Source organism: Mustela nivalis, assembly GCF_964662115.1.
Source record: "Mustela nivalis genome assembly, chromosome: 14".
In the NCBI taxonomy this organism is placed as follows: domain Eukaryota; kingdom Metazoa; phylum Chordata; class Mammalia; order Carnivora; family Mustelidae; genus Mustela; species Mustela nivalis.
In genome coordinates, this window is record NC_139033.1 from 63,789,559 (window position 1) to 63,816,700 (window position 27,142).

General features: G+C 35.9%; 1 protein-coding gene across 8 annotated transcripts in view; it reads left to right on the top strand.

The window, feature by feature from the left end:
* The window catches only part of SS18 (SS18 subunit of BAF chromatin remodeling complex), a 95,958-nt gene that overhangs the window by 52,425 nt on the left and 16,391 nt on the right, over nt 1-27,142 (top strand). For 4 of the 8 annotated variants that reach the window (XR_014302742.1, XM_082698897.1, XM_082698896.1 and 1 more), the window contains 5 exons: nt 17,241-17,408; nt 18,100-18,204; nt 21,065-21,157; nt 21,868-21,990; nt 24,292-24,425. Coding sequence is in view for 6 of the 8 variants with exons in the window: in XM_082698897.1 (XP_082555023.1) it covers nt 17,241-17,408; nt 18,100-18,204; nt 21,065-21,157; nt 21,868-21,990; nt 24,292-24,425 (623 nt within the window). In the remaining 2 variants the exon portion in view is untranslated. The remainder of the gene's footprint in view (nt 1-17,240; nt 17,409-18,099; nt 18,205-21,064; nt 21,158-21,867; nt 21,991-24,291; nt 24,426-27,142) is intronic. The other 4 variants (XR_014302743.1, XM_082698899.1, XM_082698901.1 and 1 more) reach the window with 1 other exon arrangement.

Here is a 27,142-nt window from a genome sequence, read left to right on the forward strand (position 1 = left end):
AAAAATTAAACCAAATCTGTGTAAAGACTATTATAACAAAAACTTGCAGACCTACCACACAAAATATATCTTTTCAAAAGCTGCACAAAAAGTTGACCCCTTAAATTTTTTAATTATATATTACTGTGTTCATGATCATTTAAAAAAATTTCAACAGTCACTTTTTTTTGAGCTTAAAAAATGCATATATGACAATGGTATTGTAATTGGTGCCCACTTCTAGTTGATTTGTTGGTTTATATGTATCTATGACTTGAGAAGATAGAAATATTATTTATTTATTTATTTATTTAATTTATTTTTTTTTTAAAGATTTTATTTATTTCTTTGACAGAGAGAAATCACAAGTAGATGGAGAGGCAGGCAGAGAGAGAGAGAGAGGGAAGCAGGCGCTCTGCTGAGCAGAGAGCCCGATGCGGGACTCGATCCCAGGACTCTGAGATCATTACCTGAGCCAAAGGCAGCGGCTTAACCCACTAGCCACCCAGGCACCCCAGTTTAGGAAGTTTTTAACTTATTTTTTATACTGCTGGCAAAATCTTGTAAATGGTCAATCCAACATACGCTTTCCTGTTATTTAGGTAAAACTTCAGGGCTATTAAAAATGAATCACCATTGTCTTACATAATTGGATCTGCTTACTCCTATGTACAGTATAAACTTCACTAGAATTCAAATACTTGAATTCATTAGAATTACCCCCCCCCCAAAAAGGAGGAAGTTTACTGTTCACACTTTTGTTCTAGTGCCTAAAACAATGTCTGATGGTAAGCATACAAAAATATGTTTCTTCAGTGAATAGGAATTAAACTCAAATATCATGTAGTAATCTGGAAAGACAGAGTTTGTAACTTAATATATTTCTTTAATAAATAACAGAATATTCATTAGAGTATTAAAAGTCAGATTAAAATAGCAAGGCTTTCTGAAAATGACCAATATTCACATTTGATAGAATAAGCCTATTTTTTATTCCTAGGCATTAAAGATTATAGCTTTACTCATTTAATAACATTTTACTAATTACATATTCAAACATAAGGAGTTTTCACAAATTACTGTATTTGTGTTAAAACATGTATTTCACAAGTTCAATGTGTATAATTCTTCAGACTTGGTTCTAGATCTTGGCCCTGTAGATTATTGTATGTGAGACCTTTGAGTAAATTACTTAATAATTAAGTAAGGTTAAGTGAAACGATGCAGCTTAAAACCCTAATTCAGTAATTGTTTGCATAATTCATATGAAATTATTTGGTCAGAATAAAAAACGCTTTTTTAAATAACAAAGTTTGAGATAGTTTGTCATTTGTTCTCTTTTAAGCACATCAACTTTGTTTCTGGTTTTAGTTTTATTTGAGTAGTATTAAGAAAGTCCTGATTCATTTAGGTAATACGTTGCAAACGATAATGGTCTGATCTGGAGGCTTGATAAGGGAACTTTTTCTTTCAGTACATTTATTATGTAAATATGGAGGGCAAAAAAATATGAAGGGCAACAAGTATATATCATCATAGCCAGGAGTGTTACATTTATCATCTTATTATACAGTGAATTTTTTTTTGTAAGATTTCATTTATTTATTTGACAGAGAGAGTGAGAGATCACAAGTAAGCAGAGAGGCAGGCGGGTATTGAGGGGGGGTGGCGGGGAAGCAGGCTCCCTGCGGAGCAGAGAGCCCAATGCGGGGCTGGATTCCAGGACCCTGGGATCATGACCTGAGCCAAGGGCAGATTGGATTATTGTCTGGTAGTAGCTGTACCAAGTAGATGTGCTTGAGAAAAGCCGACCACTTACTTGTGTATGTATGTTGTAGTAGTGTATTTCCTTGTGCCTCTTTGTTTTCAATATTAATGGATCTACCTCATTTTAAAAATAGCCTTCATTATATGGATCTAGCATAATTTATTTAACAAAACTATATATATATATCCCCTTTTGATAATGCTTCTAGTCTTTTATTAATACAACTACTTCTGGGACAGACTTTTTTTTATGTTGTGTTTTTCCCCATACAGTATCTTTAGTTGTTTTTTTTTTTTTTAATTAATTAATTAATTAATTTTTATTTTTTATTTTTTATAAACATATATTTTTATCCCCAGGGTTACAGGTCTGTGAATCACCAGGTTTACACACTTCACAGCACTCACCATAGCACATACCCTCCCCAATGTCCATATCCTCACCCCCCTTCTCCCAACCCCCCTCCCCCAAGCAACCCTCAGTTTGTTTTGTGAGATTAAGAGTCACTTATGGTTTGTCTCCCTCCCAATCCCATCTTGTTTCATTGATTCTTCTCCTACCCACTTAAGCCCCCATGTTGCATCACCACTTCCTCATATCAGGGAGATCATATGATAGTTGTCTTTCTCTGCTTGACTTATTTCACTAAGCATGATACGCTCTAGTTCCATCCATGTTGTCGCAAATGGCAAGATTTCATTTCTTTTGATGGCTGCATAGTATTCCATTGTGTATATATACCACATCTTCTTGATCCATTTATCTGTTGATGGACATCTAGGTTCTTTCCATAGTTTGGCTATTGTGGACATTGCTGCTATAAGCATTCGGGTTAGGGTTAGGGTTAGTTCTTCTTTAAATGTTTGGTAGAATTCCCCCGGGAAGCCGTCTGGCCCTGCGCTTTTGTTTGTTTGGAGATTTTTAATGACTGTTTCAATCTCCTTACCGGTTATGGGTCTGTTCAGGCTTTCTATTTCTTCCTGGTTCAGTTGTGGTAGTTTATATGTTTCTAGGAATGCATCCATTTCTTCCAGATTGTCAAATTTGTTGGCATAGAGTTGCTCATAGTATGTTCTTATAATAGTTTGTATTTCTTTGGTGTTAGTTGTGATCTCTCCTCTTTCATTCATGATTTTATTTATTTGGGTCCTTTCTCTTTTCTTTTTGGTAAGTCTGGCCAGGGGTTTATCAATTTTATTAATTCTTTCAAAGAACCAACTCCTAGTTTCGTTGATTTGTTCTATTGTTTTTTTGGTTTCTATTTCATTGATTTCTGCTCTGATCTTTATGATTTCTCTTCTGCTGGGCTTAGGGTTTCTTTCTTGTTCTTTCTCCAGCTCCTTTAGGTGTAGGGTTAGGTTGTGTACCTGAGACCTTTCTTGTTTCTTGAGAAAGGCTTGTACCGCTATATATTTTCCTCTCAGGACTGCCTTTGTTGTGTCCCACGGATTTTGAACTGTTGTATTTTCATTATCATTTGTTTCCATGATTTTTTTCAATTCTTTAATTTCCCGGTTGACCCATTCATTCTTTAGAAGGATGCTGTTTAGTCTCCATGTATTTGGGTTCTTTCCAAACTTCTTCTTGTGATTGAGTTCTAGCTTCAGAGCATTGTGGTCTGAAAATATGCAGGGAATGATCCCAGTCTTTTGGTACAGGTTGAGTCCTGCTTTAGGACCGAGGATGTGATCTATTCTGGAGAATGTTCCATGTGCACTAGAGAAGAATGTGTATTCTGTTGCTTTGGGATGAAATGTTCTGAATATATCTGTGATGTCCATCTGGTCCAGTGTGTCATTTAAGGCCTTTATTTCCTTGTTGATCTTTTGCTTGAATGATCTGTCCATTTCAGTGAGGGTAGTGTTAAAGTCCCCTACTATTATTGTATTATTGTTGATGTGTTTCTTTGATTTTGTTATTAATTGGTTTATATAGTTAGCTGCTCCCACGTTGCGGGCATAGATATTTAAAATTGTTAGATCTTCTTGTTTGACACACCCTTTGAGTATGATATAGTGTCCTTCTTCATCTCTTATTATAGTCTTTGGCTTAAAATCTAATTGATATGATATAAGGATTGCCACTCCTGCTGTCTTCTGATGTCCATTAGCATGGTAAATTCTTTTCCATCCCCTCACTTTAAATCTGGAGGTGTCTTTGGGCTTAAAATGAGTTTCTTGGAGGCAACATATAGATGGGTTTTGTTTCTTTATCCATTCTGATACCCTGTGTCTTTTGATTGGGGCATTTAGCCCATTAACATTCAGGGTAACTATTGAGAGATATGAATTTAGTGCCATTGATTGCCTGTAAGGTGACTGTTACTGTATATTGTCTCTGTTCCTTTCTGATCTACCACTTGTAGGCTCTTTTTTTCCTTAGAGGACCCCTTTCAATATTTCCTGTAGAGCTGGTTTGGTGTTTGCAAATTCTTTCAGTTGTTGTTTGTCCTGGAAGCTTTTAATCTCTCCTTCTATTTTCAATGATAGCCTAGCTGGATATAGTATTCTTGGCTGCAAGTTTTCCTCATTTCGTGCTCTGAAAATATCATGCCAGCTCTTTCTGGCCTGCCAGGTCTCTGTGGATAAGTCAGCTGCCAATCTAATATTTTTACCATTGTATGTTACAGACTTCTTTTCCCGGGCTGCTTTCAGGATTTTCTCTTTGTCACTAAGACTTGTAAATTTTACTATTAGGTGGCGGGGTGAGGGCCTATTCTTATTGATTTTGAGGGGCGTCCTCTGAACCTCCTGAATTTTGATGCTTGTTCCCTTTGCCATATTGGGGAAATTCTCCCCAATAATTCTCTCCAGTATACCTTCTGCTCCCCTCTCTCTTTCTTCTTCTTCTGGAATCCCAATTATTCTAATGTTGTTTCGTCTTATGGTGTCACTTATCTCTCGAATTCTCCCCTCGTGGTCCAGTAGCTGTTTGTCCCTTTTTTGCTCAGCTTCTTTATTCTCTGTCATTTGGTCTTCTATATCGCTAATTCTTTCTTTTGCCTCATTTATTCTTGCAGTGAGAGCCTCCAGTTTTTATTGAACCTCATTAATAGCTTTTTTGATTTCAACTTGGTTAGATTTTAGTTCTTTTATTTCTCCAGAAAGGGCTTTTATATCTCTCGAGAGGGTTTCTCTAATATCTTCCATGCCTTTTTCGAGCCTGGCTAGAACCTTGAAAATTGTCATTCTGAACTCTAGATCTGACATATTACCAATGTCTGTATTGATTAGGTCCCTAGCCTTCGGTACTGCCTCTTGTTCTTTTTTTGGTGGTGAATTTTTCCACCTTGTCATTTTGTCCAGATAAGAGTATATGAAGGTGCAAGTAAAATACTAAAAGGGCGGCAACAACCCCAGGAAAATATGCTTTAACCAAATCAGAAGAGATCCCAAATCATGAGTGGGGAGAAAGGGGATAAAAAGAGGTTCAAATAGAAAAAAAGAAAAAAAAAAGAATTAGAAAAAGAAAACAAATAAAGAAAAGTATAAAAATGAATAAATATTTATATTAGATAAACTAGTTTAAAAAACGTTAAAAAAGAATAGGGTAAAAGTTAAAAAAAATTAGCAGAAGAATAGAAAAAAAAAAGAAAAAGAAAAAAATTAAATTAACTGCAAGACTAAAAAATCACAGGGAGAAAGCCATGAGTTCTGTGCTTTGCTTTCTCCTCCTCTGGAATTCTGCTGTTCTCCTTGGTATTGAAACCGCACTTTTTGGTAGGTGAACTTGGTCTTGGCTGGATTTCTTATTGATCTTCTGGGGGAGGAGCCTGGCGTAGTGATTCTCAAGTGTCTTTGCCCCAGGTGGAATTGCACCGCCCTTACCAGGGGCTGAGTAATCCCCTCGGGTTTGCTTTCAGGAGCTTTTGTTCCCTGAGCGCTTTCTGTAGAGTTCCGGAGGATGGGAATACAAATGGCGGCCCCCTGGTCTCCGGCCGGGCCGAGAGCCCGGGGCCCCACTCCTCAGTGCGCCCTCAGAGAACAGCGCCCAGTTACTCCTGTATGCCTGACCTCTGGCCGCGCTTGAGCTCACCGAGCCTGCGACCCGTTCAAAGTAACTCCGAGCTGTGATCTCACTGTCGGCTCTTTCTCTGTAGCCGGTTTTCCCGTTCCAATACCCGCAAGCTCTGCGACACTCAGACACCCCCGATCCTTCTGTGACCCTGCAGGACCTGAGGCCACGCTGACCCCGTGTGGGCTTTGCCCCAGTTTAGGCTCTGCAGCGATGTCCCTCAGCGGAACAGACTTTTAAAAGTCCTGATTTTGTGCTCCGTTGCTCCGCCCCTTGCCGGGAGCCGGCCCCTCCCCCTGGGGTCTATATTCCCGTCGCTTTGGATTCACTTCTCCGCCAGTCCTACCTTTCAGAAAGTGGTTGTTTTTCTGTTTCTAGAATTGCTGTTCTTCTCTTCGATCTGTCGATGGATATGCAGGTGTTTGCAATCTTTAGATAAGCTATCTAGCTGATCTCCTGCTAGCTGAAGTAGTCTCAGCCTGCTACTTCTCCGCCATCTTGACTCCTCCCCTGATCTTTTGTTTTTGATGTAGTGCTCCATGATTCATTGTTTGTGTATACCACCCAGTGTTCCATAACCATCCCCTTCATTTTTTCCTTCCTTCTCCTAATGTTTTCGAAGTTATTCCTTATGTTCCACAAATAAGTGAACCCATATGATAATTGACTTTTTCTGCTTGACTTATTTCACTCAGCATAATCTCCTCCAGTCCCATCCTTGTTGATGGGAAAATTGGGTATTCATCATTTCAGATGGCTGACTAGTATTCCATTGTGTATATGGACCACATCTTCCTTACTCATTCATCTGTTGAAAGGCACCTTGGCTTTTTATATAGTTTGGCTATTGTGGACATTGCTGCTATGAAAATTGGAGTGCATGTGGCCCTTTCTTTTTACTACATCTGTAGTGGAAATACATATTTTTTCCACTACATCTGTGGAAAATACCCAGTAGGAGCAATTGCTGGGTCATACGGTAGCTCTGTTTTTAATTTTTTGGAGGAACCTCCACACTGTTTTCCAAAGTGGCTGCACCAACTTCCATTCCCAAAGGTGTAGGAGGGTTCTCCTTTCTCCACAACCTCTTCAACCCTTCTTATTTCTTGCCTTGTCAATTTTTGACGTTCTAACTGTTGTAAGGTGGTATCTCAGTGTGGTTTTGATTTGCATTTCCCTGATGGCTAATGATAGTGAACAGTTTTCTATGTTTCTTTTAGCCATTTGTATGTCTCTTTTGAAAAGTGTTCACAAGTTCTGCCCATTTTTTGACTTGATTATTTGTTTTTGGGTTATTCAGTTTGAGAAGTTCTTTTTCGATCTTGAATACCAGCCCTTTATCTGTGGTGTCATTTGCAAATATCTTCTCCCATTCTGAGGGTTGCCTCTTGGTTTTGTTGACTGTTTCCTTTGCTGTGCAGAAGCTTTTTATCTTTGTGAAGTCCCAAAGTTCGTTTTTGCTTTTGTTTCCCTTGCCTTGGAGACATGTCTTGAAAGAAGTTGCTATGGCTGATGTCGAAGAGGTTATTGCCTGTATTCTCCTCTAGGATTCTGATGGATTCCTGTCTCACATTGAGGTCTTTGATCCATTTTGAGTTTGTCTTTGTGTGTGTTATAAGAGAATGATCAAGTTTAATTCTTTTGTATATAGCTGTGGGACAAACATTTTTGTATATATATTGGAGTACTTACACAAGAATCTTGTAGAATAAATTTTGGAAATGAAATTGCTAGTAAAATATATAAATACTTGGGACGCCTGGGTGGCTCAGTTGGTTAAGCAGGTGCCTTCGGCTCAGGTCATGATCCCAGCATCCTGGGATCAAGTCCCACATCGGGCTCCTTGCTCCGCAGGGAGCCTGCTTCTCCTTCTGACTCTGCCTTCCACTCTGTCTGCCTGTGCTTACTCTCTCTCTCTTACAAAAAAAAAAAAAAAAAAAAAAATATATATATATATATATATATATTTATATTTATATATAAATACTTAAAATGTCTGAGAGACACAGATATTCAGACCATAGCATTAGTCATTTGCATTTTTTCCTGTGAATTGCTTGTTTGTGTTCTGTTTTCTGTGGTTTGTTTATTATAAATTTGAAGGAGTTCTTTTGGATTAAGGCTGTCCTTTATTTCATATATGTGAAAACATTTTTAAGTTATAGGAGAATAGGAATTTAACTTTATAGAATAGCTCATTCTACTAGTAGGATTCTAAAATGGTAACGTTATTTCCGTGGAAGAGGATAGTTTGTTATTAATTATGTCAGGCCTTTCATTCAACATTTGTTAAATTATGGTCCAGATAGACTTAACATAATAATTATTGATAAAATACTTCGGAGGACTCAGCATGCTTACTGGTGTATTAAAATACCTTAAAAGTCTTACAGTAAAGGAACTGATTTGATTTTGGTTAACACAATCATATTACAAGTATAACACAAGTATTAATACTTGTTGTTGTTGAGGGTGCTTATCAGAAATATGAATTAATATTTAGTGAGTGCCAGGTACTGTGATAAAGTGTGTGTTGTCTTTCGTTTAATCCTCACAACATCTTTGAGTAGGAGTACTCTTACTATCTTCATTCCATGGGTAAGAAGACACATCCCATGGTAATATAGGCAGGCCTCATTTGTATAGTCTTGGTATGCATGAATTTCAGTTACCACAGTTTATCTAAATGACACCGTTTCCCTAAGGATATGGTACAAATTTTATGAAATTTGGTTATGGTATATGAACTGTGAGTCCTTACGTGAAGTACAAACTTAGCTTCTCTCTCTTCAGTTTACGAGTCACTGCATGAATAACAGATGATTGTCGTCATCAGTGACTATTCATGTCACTTTTAGATATTGTCAGTGATTGGCCACTGTGTATCGATCATTTATGCACACAGGGCAGAGTACGTAATTGTGTTGCTTCCTTGGCTCCCACTTATAAACCTATGTGATACTTTACAAAAGATAAAAGTGTAGCAGGGAAATGAGAAGTAATACTGCTGGAAATAAAATCCAAATCCTTTGTAAATAGAGTTAGAGAAGAAATTGCTGACAGGGGGATGTTGATACTGCTGCCGTTTGAGAGACCCTAGATGTGCTCTGCAGGTGCTTAGTGAAGGTGAACTCACTGACATATCATGAGAAAACTGGTTGTGATGAAAAGAATGAAGATGTCCCAGAGAAAGACCAGCAAAATACTTCATATGGAAATTCTTGGAGACGTTTCATAACATTGAAAGTACAAAGGATAAAATGCTGGAATCTGATCCATATTTAGAAAGGAAAATGACAGTTGGCCAAGCTGTCGAAAAAAATGCTAGCTCCGAGAATTCAGCCAACTGCAAAGTTGCAGGGAATGGTTCCTAAGATTGGCCTCACTTCTGACACCAATTGCAAGTTCTAAGGTTCCCAAAAGCGCCCTCAGGGTCAGTAATTTATTGGAAAGGCTCACAGAACTCACGGAAAACTGTTATACTCACAGTTATGATTTATTACAGTGAAAGGATACATCAACTAAGGGAAGAAGTGCACAGAGAAAAGTCCAGAAGAGGTACCAGAAGTGGTATGTCTCTTCATGGGAGTCAGGATGCTCTCCTGGTCCCAGCGTGTGATGATCAGCCAGGGAAGTTCACTTGAGCCTCAGTATTCAGCCTTTACATTGGCACTCCATTATGGAGATCTGATTGATTGTCCAAGTTACTAATCTTAGTCTCTAATGTGTAGTCCTTCTGGGCATGATCCAAAGCCCCCACTCAGGTTCAGGAGTTCTAATTTAATCAATACAGTAAAACTTCAATATGAAAAAAACACTATAATACTATTTTTCGCCTTTTAAATATAGCCCAGAAAATTTACAAATGAAGAAATTATTTCAAATATTACATTCCATGGAAATATCATGCTTGGTTTCTAGTGGATTTGAATATCTGAGAATTGTGTGTATACTCCTTTCTCTTCACTGTTAAAGTTGCCAAATCTATGTAATATTGCTAATATTGCAGGTTTCTTTTAGTTACAGTTTTAGGTTTACACAGTCATTATGTTACAGTTCAGGTTAGATATTTTGATTATAATTTGATCATTGCCATATTAGATGAATTTTTCAAGGTTTACCTTCCCCAATGATGACAGTTTTCTGGTTATAAAAATAACTAATAATTAATATGAAATACCTGGAAAATACTGAAAAGAATAAAGTCTAAAATAAAAATCACTTCCAATCTTACTCTGTAAGTTTTAAGTTACTCCGCAGACAAACTGCAGTCCTTAAGTATAGTAAGTAGGCAGTACTTAGGGTCTTTGTAGCAGAGGTTTGAGTACTTGTAATTACATAATTATTTATAATACCCATTTAATTATTTTTCCCTAGACTCTAAGTTCTATGAAGTCAGGAACTGTGTCTTGTTCCCTTACTGTATCTGTCCTATTTGTTGACTGATACATTAGCTAGATTTCCTCATGCCATAACAAATTAGAAAACTAGCATTCTTCTCTATGCTTTGTCATCTGTCAACTGTCATTCCAGGAATGAGCCAAAGAAAACTGTCAGTTACTGTCAGATAAAACAGATGATCATCAGTTTTACAAAAACCTTTTGGGCTTAGGGGACAAAATTCAGATGAATTTCTTCAATAGATTATAAACTCAATTTCATTATGATGCTTTTTTTGTTTAAAGCTTTTTTTTTTTTAAATCTGTTTGGAGGGGCCAAACAGATTACTAAAGTTTCTGTACCATTTTACGTTCTCACCAGCAATGTATGAGAGATCTGCTTTCTTCAGATCCTTGTCAACATTTGGTATTGTCAATATACTTTGTTTAATCTTAGCTGTTCTAAATGTATAGTGATAAATCACTGTGGTCTTAATTTGCATTTCCCTAATGGCTACTGATGCTGAACATCTTTTTGTGTGCTTATTTGCCATCTGTATATCCTCTTCAGTGAAATGTCTCTTCTTGTCTTTCCATTTTCTAGTTGGATTGTTTGGTTTTTTTACTGTTGAGTTTTGAGAATTCTTTATACTTCTAGGATTAATTTTTAAATTTTCTCCCAATACTTTATTATGTAAAATTCAAACATGCAGGAAACTTGAAGGATTGTACCTGTATGGTTGCCACCTTTGTTCTACAGTTAGTGTTTTACTGGATTTGTCTGTTTTCTGTCTGGGGGACACCGGAGTGGTTCAGTCCGTTAAAAGTTTGCCCTCAGCTCAGGTCATGATAACAGGGTCCTGTGATTGAGCCCCCCATTGGGCTTCTTGCTCAGGGGATCCTGCTTCTCTCCCTCTGCCTGCCACTTTCCCTGCTTGTGTGTGCTTGCTCTATCAAATAAGTAAATAAAATCTTTTAAAAAATTAAAAAAAAATCTTTCCATTTACTAATCCATCAATGCATCATATTTTTCAAAATGCATCTCAGAGTAATTTGTAGATATTAGTATACTTTACCCATTAGCACCTTAGTCTGCCTGTCATTAGGGCTTAACATTTTAAAATTTTATTTTTTTAAATATTTTTTGGGGGGCACCTGGGTGGCTCAGTAGGTTAAAGCCTCTGCCTTCAGCTCGGGTTGTGATCCTGGGGTTCTGGGATGGAGCCCCACATCGGGCTTCTGCTCAGCAGGGAGCCTGCCTTCCCCCTCTCTCTCTGCCTGCCTCTCTGCCTACTTGTGATCTCTATCAAATAAATCAATAAAATCTTTAAAAAAATAAATTTTTTTTTCTTTAGGTAACATTTACATACAATGAAGTGAGTAGATCTTAAATATATCATTTGATGAGTTTCGATACATTTATAACACAAACCCTTAGGATTTATTTTATAGCTAACATCTTAAGTACCCTATGGGATGTAGACCTATTCCAACGTAAACATTTTATATGAACCATAATGTAGCTTCTTTTATGATAAAAGTGGATGATTGGTTTTTCTTTCTCTTAGAACTCTATTTCAGTGTGTAGTCCTGATACTGTGTGGATCAGAATCATCTGGGGGTAGTTGTTAAAAAAGGTTTGTGTACCCCATCCCATACCTGCTAAACCAGAATCTCTACAGGAAAATTTTAGAAATTAAATTTTAACAGATATTCTAAGTCATGCTTATATAATTTCCATTCCCTCAGGATTATTATGGGCAGGACAATCTCTTCCAGCTTTCTTGCATAGTGACACTAAGCCATGTGTTCTAATGTATCCCATCTCCATGGCTTTCTACTTGGGCTTTTGGAGTTCCTTTTGGTCAGCTACAATAGATATTTAGCAGTGACTTTGTTTTTAAGTTAATTTTACTACTCATTATAGTTGAAACTATGTAAGAAGCCTCACTCTAAGGAAGTGCTCAATCTTTTATTTTTCAGAATTTATTAAGCAACAGTATATCCCTTTTCTAATTTTTAGTCACCAGAAAACTAAACATATAATCTCATTCTCAGACTAATTTGTAGAGATGCCTATGATTTAAAATTATGCTCTTGAGACTCCAGGATTTCTTGACTCAACACTGTTGACATTTTGAACTGCATAATTTATTGTGGGGGCCTGGCCTGAGCCTTGTGCGGTATTTAACAGTGTATCTGCCTGGAACCCACTAGGTGGCAGTAGCATCACCACTCATACCAGTTGTGACCACCAAAAATGTCTCTAGACTTGGCTAAAATGTCTCCTGGGAACAGAATCATGCAAGGCTGAAAATCACAGCTTTAAGAAATGGTTAGTGTAAGAAACTATATATAAATATAGTTTGTGTTACTAAAGAAACAACAACAAAAGCTATTGGTATTAGTATGTTCTATTGCTTCTTAATACTTAAATGAATTTTTTAAAAAAGATTTTATTTATTTATTTGACAGAGAGGGAGGCAGCAAGAGAGGGAATACAAGCAGGGGAATTGGGGAAAGGAGAAGCAGACTTCCCACCAACCAGGGAGCCTGATGCTTTAGTTTGAGATTAAAATTTTAAGGAACAGTAGTAAAATGAGACTAGGTGGTGAAATATGAATTGGAAATTAGGCTTGGAGGGTATTAGGCAGTTTCGTAGTCTAATTCTTATAGATAAAGATGGGATGATGAAATTTCTTGCATTTTAGGATTTTTATATTATGTTAGTTTGTATTATATACTATATTTTTGTATAGTAGCATTGTTATCGCTATAATAGTGTGTGTATATATACACACACATATGTATATATTATTGATAGTATATTGTAGGTAATGTTACATAGAACTGTTATCCTGGAAGATATTACATGGGAGAGGTAGGATTTGACTTCAGAGAGGAGATACACATAGTGGTTAAGATTATGACTGTAAAGTTGTCATCATTTACTAGCTGTGCAACTCTAGGTAAGATTCTTGATGTTTATAAACCTTAAATTAAATTTTCTTACCTGTAAAGTTTTAGTATTACCTGTTTCATAGGATTTGGGAGAATAAATAGTAGATAGAAAGCTCTTAGTTAGTACCTGGCCTATACTAAGTTCTCATTAACTGTTAGATGTCATTTTTAACCTTTATTTAAAATAATTTGTAGATTAATGATACGATTTATAGAGCTTTAGTGTATTGGTTTGCATTTGAAGATGTGAATATGTATGTGTGTATTTATGTATACAGAATTTTTAAAAAAGACTATAACCCTAAATTTTTCACAGATTAATTTAAACTTAATGTTATCTTTTTAGTTGAGTCTCAAAATACTCTTTTTGTGACCAGTAACTTAAGATACAATTAAGTATTAACCATCTCACTGGAGCAAAGAATTCCAATAATAAAAAACATGGTGATTTGGGGAATATTTTACATATGTTTAAGATACAAGATATTATTTCCATAGAATATCTGTTAGGTATAAAACTCAAAACAGAAAGAAATAATGTGATGAACATTTGTTACATGTCCTCTTAAAACACTTCCATAAAATGTAGACAATTAAGGCATTAGGATCTTAGTGTATATATCATCACACTTTGTGGTGCATCTTAGCATCAAAATGATTTATGTAAAAGATGAAGAATAACTTTTAAGCTGTACAGTAATGTCTGAATGTTCTTGCTTATGAAAATGGTTATAATGGACTCATTTTGTAGTCTTCCGTCCGTCCGTAGTACATACTTTTAGAACTTAGTTTGGGATTTAGCTTATTTGGGATTTAGAACTTATTTTGAGATTTGGCTCTCATTCCTGTTAGTGTCTCAAGGGATAGTAGACATTTGCCAGTATAGCATATTTCATTGTCATAAGGAAAATAATAATATTCTTAAACAATCAGAGTTGAGTCGTAATTTTTTTTTTTTTTAAGGGGTAAGACTTCAAGGAAAAAGATGAAAAGCATCATGTGTTAGCAATGCTATCCTTCTCCATTCTCTGTGGTTTTAGGTTTGATCCTGACTGATGTTGAGGATCCTCAGAGGGAGGGAAGTGACAGAGAATAAAAGAAGGGTGGTAATTGAGCTCTTTGGGATTGAAACTGCTGACAGTCCCAGAAGATAAAGCACAAGTGGCATGGTCTTTTCTATCTAGGGCTTAAGCTAGAATTGCTTTTCTTCTTTAGAGCAAAGCTTAGAATTTTTTTGTTATTGTATCCTTTCGGATTTTCCCCCACTATTACGTTATTGCTTTCTTCCTCCTTTATTTTAAATTTTGGTTCCAATGCATATTATATGCATTAGTTTTATAGTTAACCTTGTGTAAGACAGGAGGTCTTTAATCAGTGTTGGAGAAGAGAATCAAGGCAAAACATAAATTATGCATGCTAGTATTCAGTACTTTATTATATACAAAATATACCTTAAAACTTGTAAGTTCAATTAAACTGGTTTTTTAAATTAATTTATTTGGAGAGAGTGCACTTGTGCATGTATGTGTATGATTTGGGATGGTAGGGCCGGGGAGAGAGAGAGTCTTTTTTAACATTTTTAACATTTTTTTTTTAAAGATTTTTTATTTATCTAGTTGATAGACAAGAGATCACAAGTAGGCAGAGAGGCAGGCAGAGAGGGGGCGGGGGAAGCAGGCTCCCCACTGAGCGGAGAGCCCGAAGCGGGGCTCGATCCCAGGATCCTGAGATCATGACCTGAGCCGAAGGCAGAGGCTTAAACCACTGAGTCACCCAGGTGCCCCGAGAGAGAGAGTCTTAACCAGCCTCCACACTCAGTGCTGGTGCAACCAGGTGCTCCATCTTCCACTCCTGAGATCAAGACCTGAGCTAAGATCAGGAGTCCAACACTTAGGGATGCCTGGGTGGCTCAGACAGTTAAGTGTCCACCTTTGGCTCGGTTCATGATCCCAGCTTCCTGGGATCAAGTCCCAGTGGAGCTCCATGCCCAGGGGAGAGCCTACTTCTCCCCCTGCCTCCTGCTCCCCCTGCTTATGCTCCCGTGCTCTCTTTCTCTGAAAAAAAAGAAGAAGAAGAAAAAAAAAAAAGGTCCAGTGCATGACTGAGTCACTCTGACACCCCTTCAACTGGTTTTAAAACTTCAGTTAAACTAGTTTCAAACCTATGTTTTGTCTGGTTCCCAATTGATTATCTTGATCTTTGCATTCCTTAGCTAAAAACTTGAAAATTAGGATCCATATCTCTGGTAGTTGAGGTTTACATGAAATAAATGTGAAAGTGTATCTGGCAGTGTTAGGTTCTCTTCCCTTCCATTCTCCACTGAGCCATCTTATTCCTACTATTAAGAGTTTTTTTCCTTGTTGAAAGAAAAGTCCTAGAGTAGCCTTTAAAAGGTTTGTATTTAGGGTAAAATTAGAAGGAAAAATGAAGTAGAAGAGTGAAAAGACAAATAGACAAAGAGCTCTGATAAAATACTTTAGATAACACAGTTCTTCAAATTAGAAGAATTAAATTCTTCCTGCTATGTTGCTGCTTTTGTAGGCTGCTAGTATGTTTAAAGAGATGAGCAAAGGGAAGGTCGCCTGGGTGGCTCAGTCAGTTAAGCCCCTGCTTTCAGCTCAGGTCATGATCTCGGGGTCCTGGGATCCAGCCCCTTGTCTGGCTTCCTGCTCAGCAGGTAGTTTGCTTCTCCCTCTCCTTCTCCCTCCGCCCCTTTCCCTCACCCCCCTCAACTCCTACTCATGCGCATACATTGTCTCATCTAAATAGATAAATCTTTTTTTAAAAAGTGAGCATGTTTTGTTTTAACTTTTATTTAAATAAACAATGAGCTATTGGCTCATCTGTGTAATTTTGCCTGTAAAAGTTTTCTTGGTCCTCTAATCATTCCTTTTGTGCTTAAATTGTCCATAAGTCTATAAAGGAATATGTAGCTATTTAAGCAGTAAACTAGGGGATGACTTATACATACTTCTGAGACAGTAATGGTTTTAATGGTAGAATGATGAGTTTGCTATACCATAACTTGACCCAGTGAACCTCCGAGGAGCTCTTTACATTGTTAGATGGCAACACAGAACTTTATGGCCATTGTCAATTATTTCATGCAGTATATTTTACCATTGCCATCGTGATACTATAGCTGTGGTAGTTTGGCAACTTCAGCATTGCTTGCTTTGGAAACTGTGGTTCTGATATCCGAGTCTGCCTTATTACATTTTTTCTGCCTGGTTATTTTTTATTTTTTTTAAAAGATTTTATTTATTTATTTGACAGAGAGAGAGATCACAAATAGGCAGAGAGACAGACAGAGAGAGAGATGAGGAGAAGCAGGCTCCCTGCTGAGCAGAGAGCCCTATGCGGGACTCAATCCCAGGCCCCTGGGATCATGACCTGAGCCGAAGGTAGAGGCTTAACCCACTGAGCCACCCAGGCGCCCCAACTGCCTGGTTATTTTTGATGTTGTGTGTGTTAGAACTTACTAAGAAGCACTACAGCCCTTTGATTTCAGGAAGGTTTTTTTTTTCACTTATAAATCTTACAGTTGGAAAAGGGAAAGAAGACCCTTTAAAGTTTTGTCCTAAAATTAATGTTTGTGAAATTCTACCTGTGTAATTGTATTTATAAGTGTGTAATTTCCCTGTCAACCATTATATAATGAAATGAGTGGGCATTGAAAAAGGTAGGAAAAATGGGTATCCAGAAATTAGATTTCTTTCCCTTGGTTTGACCACTGATTTGCTGTGTGATTTTTGTGAAGTTTACTTTGTTTTAGTTTATTTTCTTATATAGCTTAAGAATTCTATGTCTCCCAGAAGGATTGTGTAGCTAGATATTATGTAGTATATAATAAAAATATACATACATTCAGGATGTTCATATATTGTATTCACTTCACTTTTAAAAATCCAGGAGATTTTTAAATCTACTACAGTGGGTTAGTTGTTTTCCCTTGTTTGCAGATTGTTTTTGGCATGTGAACTTCAAATGAAAGATTTGTTTTTATTACTTGAAGTCAGTTTTCATTACAATACGTTATATATTTGGGGGATTATATTACAAAAAGTTTTTGCATTTCTCTTAAGGTGTTAAAATTATTTGCAGAAAAATTGTGTGCATGATGTTTTGTCTGTTTTCAGGTCCAATGATGCATCAGCAGCCTCCTTCTCAACAATACAATATGCCACAGGGAGGTGGGCAGCATTATCAAGGCCAGCAGCCCCCTATGGGAATGATGGGTCAAGTTAACCAAGGCAATCATATGATGGGTCAGAGACAGATTCCTCCTTATAGACCACCTCAGCAGGGTAAGATGACATTTGGGAGATTTCCTGCTTAATATAAATAACAGTAGTTCAAAGTCTTTATTTTAATAAACTTTGCAGGTAGGCAAAATCAGGGCTTTTTGTTTCTTGATTTTTATGATTATATATTCTTTTCTAAAAGGTACTATATATAGTAGGTACAAAGGGTCATGAAGTGGTTAGGAACTTCCTGTTACACAGCTTTCTTTTATCTGTTCTTTTCTGGGAAAAGGTTATATCATTAAATTTTATATCAAAAGCTCACTAATATATAGCAGAATATACTATATACTATAATATATAGCAGAAGATACTATTTTAATTTTGAGAAGTTACTTATATGGTCAGAAACAAACCCTAGTTTATTCCAAACTGCTCTAATATCAAAAAGAAAATTAATTTTGTACTAGTTTGAACTTCTTTTTAAGAAGTTAGTATTTTTTTTTTTAAGATGGTTTTGTTAGACAGTGCTTGTATGGTCGTAACAATTTTTGTGAAATGTGATGTGTGGTGTTGCTCTGTGTTTGTGTATCTCTGTGTGTGTATAAGAATAGTTAAATGTATCTCAAATGCCAGAGCATGGGAGGGGAATCTACAGGTGAGAAGTGATCTCTTATGATATCAGATTAGAAAGAAAGCCTTTGATGACCTAGAGAACAAATTATTTACCTCTTGACTGGTTGTGGTTTTTCAGGCCCACCACAGCAGTACTCAGGCCAGGAAGACTATTATGGGGACCAATACAGTCATGGTGGACAAGGTCCTCCAGAAGGCATGAACCAGCAATATTACCCTGATGGTAATCTCTCCTAATGTTAATCTTCCCATTTTCTGTCCCTGCCCAAGATTAATGTAGATAGCTGTTCAAAATATTTTAATGAGGGTGAAGAAACTAACAATACGTTTCTTCTAAAAGGAAACACTTTAATAATCAAAAGCACCAGTCATTGCTTTAGTTTTATAATCCATTTCAAAGTATGTTTTGTTTAGATAGTTCATGTTAGTACCATCATGAATCACATTCTGTCACTGGAATCCCTTCTTCTATAAAAGGATCCTTTTATGTTTGGAATTGTTCATTTGAACCAAAGCAAGTGTTAATTACTTTTTTAATAACCACTTTATTGAGATAATTCACATACTATAAGATTCACCCATTGGTTTACTTTTATTCATGGTATAAATACATAGAACATCTGGTTCTTGAGTATTTTTCCAGGTTTTATCATTTTAGTCAATGTTAAGTATTTCTCAAAGAACTGTGTTTTATATATGTTAGCATTTGCATCCGAAAAATTTTGGAAGCTAAATTATATCCATGATGTAGCTGTGTATAGAGCTGATAGGGTAGGAAAAGCATTTGGAAACAGATTTTAATTATTTAGTTTAATGATTTTTTTTTTTTAGTGGGAAGGTGGTTTGTGAAAAAGCGTTCACTAAAGGTGTACTGCACTTGGTAATGACGCAACCAAAGTGGGCTTCCACTGTACAGAACTTTCAGGTTTTCTGTATGTTTGAAAATTTTTTGATACACTGTTGAGGAAAAAATAATCTAAACATATAAAATTGTGATAAATTAGAGGTAGCTATTCAGATTACAATACGATTTATCTTGTTATGAAAGGATTTGTCAAAATCTTCATTTATCTAGTAAGCTCCCTTGGTATATTTAAGGTAAACTCTTTGGCAGAGAAACTTGGACAAACTAAAAATTAAAAGCTGAAGTGTTGGGACTGTCGACTCAAAGCTAGTGTGGACTAGTAAGATACAATTTGTTGTATTTAAAAAATCATTTAGCTTGCCATTTTTTGGTTAATGGATAAAGCATAAAAGTTGTATCGGTATGAGGACTTTGGTTTTTTACTGAAGAGGCCCTGCCAATATGGGCAGAGCACTCACTCATCTGTAGAATTTCACATATAATGATTATTCGTTAGTAATAGTGATACGTATGGGTATTTCTTGTTGGAAAGTGATGTCTTTTTTTAAATCTCACGTTTTCTTGCCCTGAATTATTCAACATGTTGGAGTTTTTTGTTGTTGTTTTTCTTTCATATGTAGACATTATATTAAGATTTTTTTTTTTAATGAGAAACTTCAGTATGTTTGTAGACTGTGGATATTTTAAAGAAGTGAAATCTAGTTTGTCAGATTTTATGTATTAGGAAGTTTGAAAGTAAATGCTGAAAGTGAACAATTGTTTTGTTTTATTTTTAAAATGGATTTTATATAATTGAAATGAATTTGACATTGTTATTTTGGTCCTGAGTATTTCCTGAAATGTGAAATGTATATTCTTGCAAATATGACCTTTCTACTCAAGCAGATAGATATGTTATTTTTGTGTATATCAGATCTTTAAGGTTATGTAAATCATTTATTACATCAGGGGATTTAAAAATCTAACTGGTGTCATTTTTGCATTGGTGTATATTAATTTTTCTGACATTTACCTAGAGTATTCCATTTATAACAACAATTTTCCTAAATGGCATTGGATATTTTCTTATCATTCAGATATTTATGCCAGTAAATATGTAGGTTAGGAGTAGGCAAACTTTTTTCAGTAGAGAGCCAGAGAGTAAATATTTTAGTCTTTGCAGGCCATATGGTCTTGGTCTCAATTACTGAACCCTTGTCATAGCATGAAAACAGGTAGAGAAAATGTGAGTGGGAATTCCTGTGTTCCAGTAAAACTTTATTTACAAAAAACAGGCCGCTGGCCATATTTATATTGCAGGCCATAGTTTGCCAGCCCTTAATGTGGATATTTATGAGGTGGTTTGGGTACGTTAGAATCCTAGAACACTGAATATAACATTTATTCATAACTGTATTCCTCTTCTTAATTAGGTATTCTTTTAAAATTTAGTTTAGATTTTAGCTAATCTAAAGCGTTATTTCCTGTGTTCTCAGTGCAACTTAATTCAAAGAACTAAACTATTGATTTTCATTAAAGTCCAGTCATAAAATTTATTGAACCTTAAAACTAAAGGTGTACCCTAGCACTTGACTCAGTATAAGTTTTTGAAGTGTATGTTTTTGATACTCAAGAAATAATTTCTAAAGGCTTCTAGGAATGGCAGCATTAAGCAATAATATTATTGCATCTGAAAATGCTTTATAAGATATGTATACTTTATGCAAGTAAATAGAATGTGAAAAATTTATTTCAGTTTCTTTCAGGGGAAAAAAAACTTATGGAGCTTTTTTACATTTTTTATATTTTGCATGTTTTAGCATATGCTGTGGAATTGGCGACCAGCAGAACAGGTGTTTGACAAAATATGATAATTGTTTCCTTTGTTCATTCTAATTTAATTCAAGTTATTTACATGTAAAAGGCCTAAATGCTTTCATTCTCTCTTCTTTTAAAAAAATTGAAGATAAAGTTTTTTCCCCTCTTGGTGAGGATTATCAGTTAAGACTAAGTGTAATGTTTCTAAAACTACTGTTTTTTGCTTTTAAGAAATTTGCACGTTATCTCAATATGAAAACAATCACATTGGTAAATATTTGGCTAATGCAATTGAAATTATTTTTTATGTATTTCCATTTCTTTTTCTTTTTTTCAATTTTATCTGAAAGTTTAAATATATTTAGGGTTTTCACTCAGTGGCCATTAACGTTTCTTCCTGTCTCTTGTCGAATTGATGTAGGTCATAATGATTACGGTTATCAGCAACCGTCGTATCCTGAACAAGGCTACGATAGGCCTTATGAGGATTCCTCACAACATTACTACGAAGGAGGTATCTATATACCTTCACACACATACACATATATATCCCCTTCTACAGGAATGCAAATTCTTGCATAAGACATCTTCTACCCATGCAAAGCTCTTGTAGAATATTAGTTGCTGGCTGTCTTAAAAGTTACAGGGAGCCCAGAACAATCAAAATAATTTCCTTACAAATATTTAAAAATGTATAACCGTGACTTGCCATTTCTAACAACAATAAAAAGACTAAAACATTTACAAATAATTTTTTCCTCAGTGGAAATTTTCTATTTGAACATAAATCCATCGATTCAATTTTTTTTTTCTTGTGTGTGTTTACATATGTATAATTTTACATATAAGTATAGTGCCTTTAGGAAACAGCTTGCTGATCTTGTGTAGCTAGTGTGTGCTCTTGTAGCTGTCTTTAATTTTGTCTTTTTTATTTTATTTAGCATAGTCATGATCTTATGACTGTGATGTTCCAGTAAATGTAATGCTCGTATGGCAGAGACGCTGAAAATGCTGCAGTTCAACCTTGCAAAATTGGCTTTAACTGCAGTTTGTTTGGCCGAAATCCTTCTGTTTGGTTTGAGTTTTTTCTTTGTTTTGTTAACTTTCAAAAATCAATATGGCATTTCATTTTGTTCTTGTGTTGTTGGCTATGCATCTTAGAGTAAAAAAGTTAATTAAGCGAACTTCTCAGTTTCTTCTTTCTCTTCTCCAATTATCCTGTAGGAAATTCACAGTATGGCCAACAGCAAGATGCCTACCAGGGACCCCCTCCCCAACAGGGGTACCCGCCCCAGCAGCAGCAGTACCCGGGGCAGCAAGGCTACCCAGGGCAGCAGCAGGCCTATGGTAATAGCTTGGTGCAGTTTATTTTTGTCACAAAAAATATGATGGTTGCTGTTTTGAAATATTCAAGTGAATATTTAATGTTTATTTTTCCTAGAATTCTTTACCTCAGTCTGTTACTGGAGTATTTCTTTAAAATGTTTTCCTCAGATAAACTAGTAATCCATTTAAAAAGAAACATAAACTAGAGATGGTTCATTGACCAAAGGTAAGGTATGTAATCGATTTAAAATGGGTTCTTAAATGAATTCTTAAACCTCTTTGGCATTCATGACCACCCAGCAGCTTTGTATGTGTTTAGAAAACTGATGAATTGGGTGATTATTAACCACATCTATATAATCTGCTTAGCAAATTTATTTCTAAAACTAATGACTGTTACTATGAAAAATAACATTGATTTTTCTAGTACAAATGAGATGTATTTGGAATGCATGAAGAAAATGCTTTTGTCATTCTTTGGTTCAGTAGCAATATACTCATCCATAGAGGTGTATTTATTGCTGTTATGTATATTACAGAGTTTGGGGGAACTGTGGCCATATTTTCTTATTATATACTCACTGTGAGAGCAAGTAGCTGGGTATCTCGCTTTCAGTAACTTCATTAGATAGGGAGTGGGGAATGATAAAGACCTGATCTCATTCTTAAATTTTAAGCTACTGTCACTACTTTATATACAGGAAAATATGGTTCTAATGTTAGAGAAGTAACTGTTTATTAATCTGATATCTTCTCTTGCTAACAGTGGTCTCTTTTTTATATCAGTAATATCTTACTCTTTTCATCCATTAGTTTAAGCTCTGCGATTACTATGGGCACATCTCTCTACCCATCATTGCACATCTAAGGACAGGATCAGGCTGAAATTCTCTTGTGCCTTCAACATAAGCATTGAAATTAAGTCAGGTGTTGGGAGCCAGGCATTTCCCCCAACTGATAAGTTCTGGTTCCTTGAGATATGACTTTAGAAATATTCCTTGGATTTCTTGTTTTTACAAGGGGACTTTCTTGCTGCTCTCAAATGGCGGTTTTCCTTTCGTGACCATTGAATGTCTGTATTTTGAATACGTAGAGTATTCTGATTTTATTGTGGTTATAGGAAAAAAATTATGGTGTGGTTACATCAAGTGAATTCATTGATACAAATATTTTAAATGGGAAGAAAGAGTAAATGAAACTGAATATTTTTAGTTTAAGTAGTTAAATGCCGTTTTGATAGAAATTGAGAATCCCAATGAAGTTCCCATTTTGCTTATTCATAGGCTTCTGTTGTACTTTCTTCTGATAGAAAATTTAGAGTTTTAATAGTTGGATGTATAATAAGTAAATAATAGAGTGATGGGATTTATTTAAGCTTGGAAATATATTCTCTTTTGACACTTTCTTCCACCATCAGTGTGTTTTTTTTTTTTTTTTTTTAAATGGCAGGTTTTGAATGGCAATGATAGAAAACATGAAAGTGTCAAAGCTTTTCAGCTTATGCTTTAAAAAGCATTCTTTACAATAGGCAGTAGTGGAATTTATGAAACAGACATATTTGTTTGGCAAGCCAGATTAGTCCCTTGCCGTCTCTGGAATTGGAAATCATTCATTTTTATGGGTTAGGTATTAAAGGTGATTGGTACACATAACATAACTTTTGAATCAGGTTTTTTCACATGCAACCTGTGGCTTTTCAACTCTTCTTTAGTTTTGGTTTGAAAATATTGTGATAGTAAGTTTACCAATGCAGAGCATAAAGCATTCTTTTGGTGATTGCAAATATTAATCTAGAATTTACATGGAAAATTATTCTTTGTGATTCTTTGGTGATTGCAAGTGTGACTCCAGAGTCATACTGCTGTAAATATCATTGATTCTCAAACTTTATTCAAAAATTATTTCAGTATTTTAATTTGAATCTGCTTCTTGCTTCTTCTTTTATCTGTTACTTATACTGGTTACTTTCTAGTGGAGCTACAGATGAATTTTCTTAATGTCATAGAATTAACCTGAGTCTCTTTTACTCATTGAAAACTCCTGAGTCTCTTTTACTCATTAAAAAAAATTTTTTTTGATGGCTAACACATAGCTTATTAGCTATACCGAATCAAAACATCTTGTATGTGGTGGCAGTATTACAATATTATAATATTTTCACTCTTACAACCTGTGGAATTTATTTTAAAATGTATTTGAGAAGATCAGGATACCAAACTATCCTTTTTTGTTTAGATATAAAAACGTAATAACATCTAGTTCTAAACCCTTTTGAGAGTTCTGTTTTTATCTGGGTTTTTGTTTGTGTTAATTATTTTGCAGGTCCTTCACAGGGTGGTCCAGGTCCTCAGTATCCTAACTACCCTCAAGGACAAGGTCAGCAATATGGGGGTTACAGACCAACACAGCCTGGACCACCACAGCCGCCACAGCAGAGGCCTTATGGATATGACCAGGTAAGTTATTTGGCCAACTGTGTGATTGCCCCATTGTTTGTTCACTCTTCATTAGGGTGTTTTTGACTTGAAGGCTCATTTTTTCCCTCCTCTTGTTTATAGCAAATGAGTTAACAAAAAAGAAATTTACTTATAAGTCTTTTTCAGAGAATGCTCGCACAGTTGATCGTAGTTACTTACAGTAACATATAAAACATGCCTAATCTCTGGGTACCAGCATTAATTCATACTCATTCATAGTCTCTCTCTCCCTCTGGTCTTTCCCCAGGCAGACTTCCTGGAGGTATTACAAACACCATTCTCTAACCTAAGGCCCCTGTTTTCTCTGATCTCCCTCATGTTTACTGCCCTGTGGAGATGTGGAGTCCATCTGTGTCAGTGCTCTTTGTAGCTCTCATCTTGACTTCAGCTTCCCCACTGCACTTCATCCACATCCCTGTTGTCCTTCCTCTCTCAATTCCTATTTACCTCCTGTCTCTGATGCCTCCTTTCATACGCCTGTCCATTATCTCAAGTACTAATAATCTTTATCTCCTATTCTCTTTCCTTCTATTTTCATATATGTAGAGATGTATCTCATTCTGACTGTTCTCTTGAACCTAGGATTTACTTAAGTTCCTTCTTTTTGTCAGTAAACTTTTCAGACTTAATCTGTGCGGCAGTGAATCTTGTTATAGGTATTCTAAATTATAATGAAAATGGTTTATGAAGTTATCAGTTTCTTTAGATTGGTTTCAGTATTGTCTAATGACTTTCTAGTGAGGATAATCTTGTCTGCTCACTACTTAAGTTCTTTAAAATAGGTTTTTTTTTTTTTTTTGGTAAGTTAGGCTTCTAAGACCAGTGTAGACGATCTGATTTGAGGAACAACTCAGTACCATACTAATTAGAACTTGAGACGTGAGCAGTTCTTCTCTCCATGCTCTCTGAAGCCCCTTGTCCTGACATTTCCTATTTCAGAGGTAAAGGTAAAAGAGATAGAAGAGACTTTAACTAAAAGGGTAAGGACAAAAGAGTAATATTTTTTAAGAATCACTAATATGAAGCCAAAGAATTAGGTTGAAATTTTACTTACATTTTAAAAGTGAAATAAGGGGGCGCCTGGGTGGCTCAGTTGGTTAGGCAGCTGCCTTTGGCTCAGGTCATGATCCTGGAGTCCCGGGATTGAGTCCTACATTGGGCTCCCTGCTTGGCAAGGAGTCTGCTTCTCCCTTTGACCCTCCTCCTTCTCATGCTTGCTCTCTCTCAAATAAATAAATAAAATCCTAATAGATAAATAAATAAAAATGAAATAAGTCGTGGCTAATGACTCAGGGCAAAATTCCTGAGGACAAGATTTAGGCTCTTTTTAGACAAGTTAACTTTTTAAAAAGTGAGCTTCTGATCTTTTGTCCCCTCAATCAGCAAATATTTATTAATTTTTTGTGTGCTGGACACTATATTAGGTCCTGAAGGAGTAAAACAGACATGGTTCTTATGGCTGGTGGAGCAATCTTTTTAAAAAAGATTTTATTTATTTATTTATTTGGAGTGAAGGGAGGGGCAGAGGGGGGAGAGAGAGTGACTGTCCAGTAGACTCTATGCTGAGCGTGGAGTCTGATGCAGGGCTCAAGCCCACAAGTCCGACATCATGACCTGAGTTGAAACCAGGTGTCAGGTGCTTGACTGACTGAGCCACCCAGGCACCCTTCTGTACCAGTGAAGTATCTTGGTCTTTCTTGACTTTACTTTTGATATATTTGACGTGTGTTCCTATTTTCATTCTTGAATGGTTTTGTTTAACTTCTAACTACTGTGCTTTTTAAAATTTAACACTTCCAGTAATTCCTTCTTTATTTTTTTCATTTGTTTCTCATCTTTAATCCAAATATCAGTCCTTGGCTTGGTGTTTTTCTTGGTCTCTCTATTCATCCCATCTTATATTTTCAGTACCCTCAGACTACCCTTCAGCTCCATTTTTTTCAGCTGTGTATGGAGCATCTCTCTTTGGATGTCTTGCTATTTCCATCAACTTGAGCATGTCATGGACTAAACTAGCCATATTCTCTCTAAATGATGTGTTTCTAAATCCCTGAAGCTTGTTAGTCATTAAGTAAATGTTTCTTGAGAAATATTTGTATGCCAAATACCTAAAATTGGGGTACATTGGGAAATAAGATAAACATAAGTTCTGTCTTTGTGAACTTAAGTCTAGACAAATAAACAAATGTTATAATATAGTATGAGAGGTACTTGGGTGAAGAAAGGCAAGATTTTTGTGGAAGTGAGCTCCTAATGTAGATAATAGAAAAAATGTTCTTTGGGAAGTATTGTATTAGTGTGAGGGCCCAGGGATGAATAGGTATTAGATAAGTAGACATAGAGGAGGGAAGGATATTCTAGTCAGAATGAAGTGCATTCCTAAAGGACTAGCATTGAGATGTGTGGTAGAATAAAACAGAAGCATGGGGAGGGAGAGGCAAGATTGGAGAGAAAAGTTAAGGGTTAGATTAGAAAGACTCTTACAAGCCATATTAGGGGACTTGGACTTTATCCTGACATCATTTGGAGCCTATAAAAGGTTTTAAATGATGTGTATAAAATATTAGCTATGTGTGGTACTTGGTACACATATATGATATTATGTGTGGTATGTAGTATATATGATAGACATATGATATACTACCATTTTTATTATAATTAGTCCACCCCCTGAACTACTTTGGAATTTGGGATGG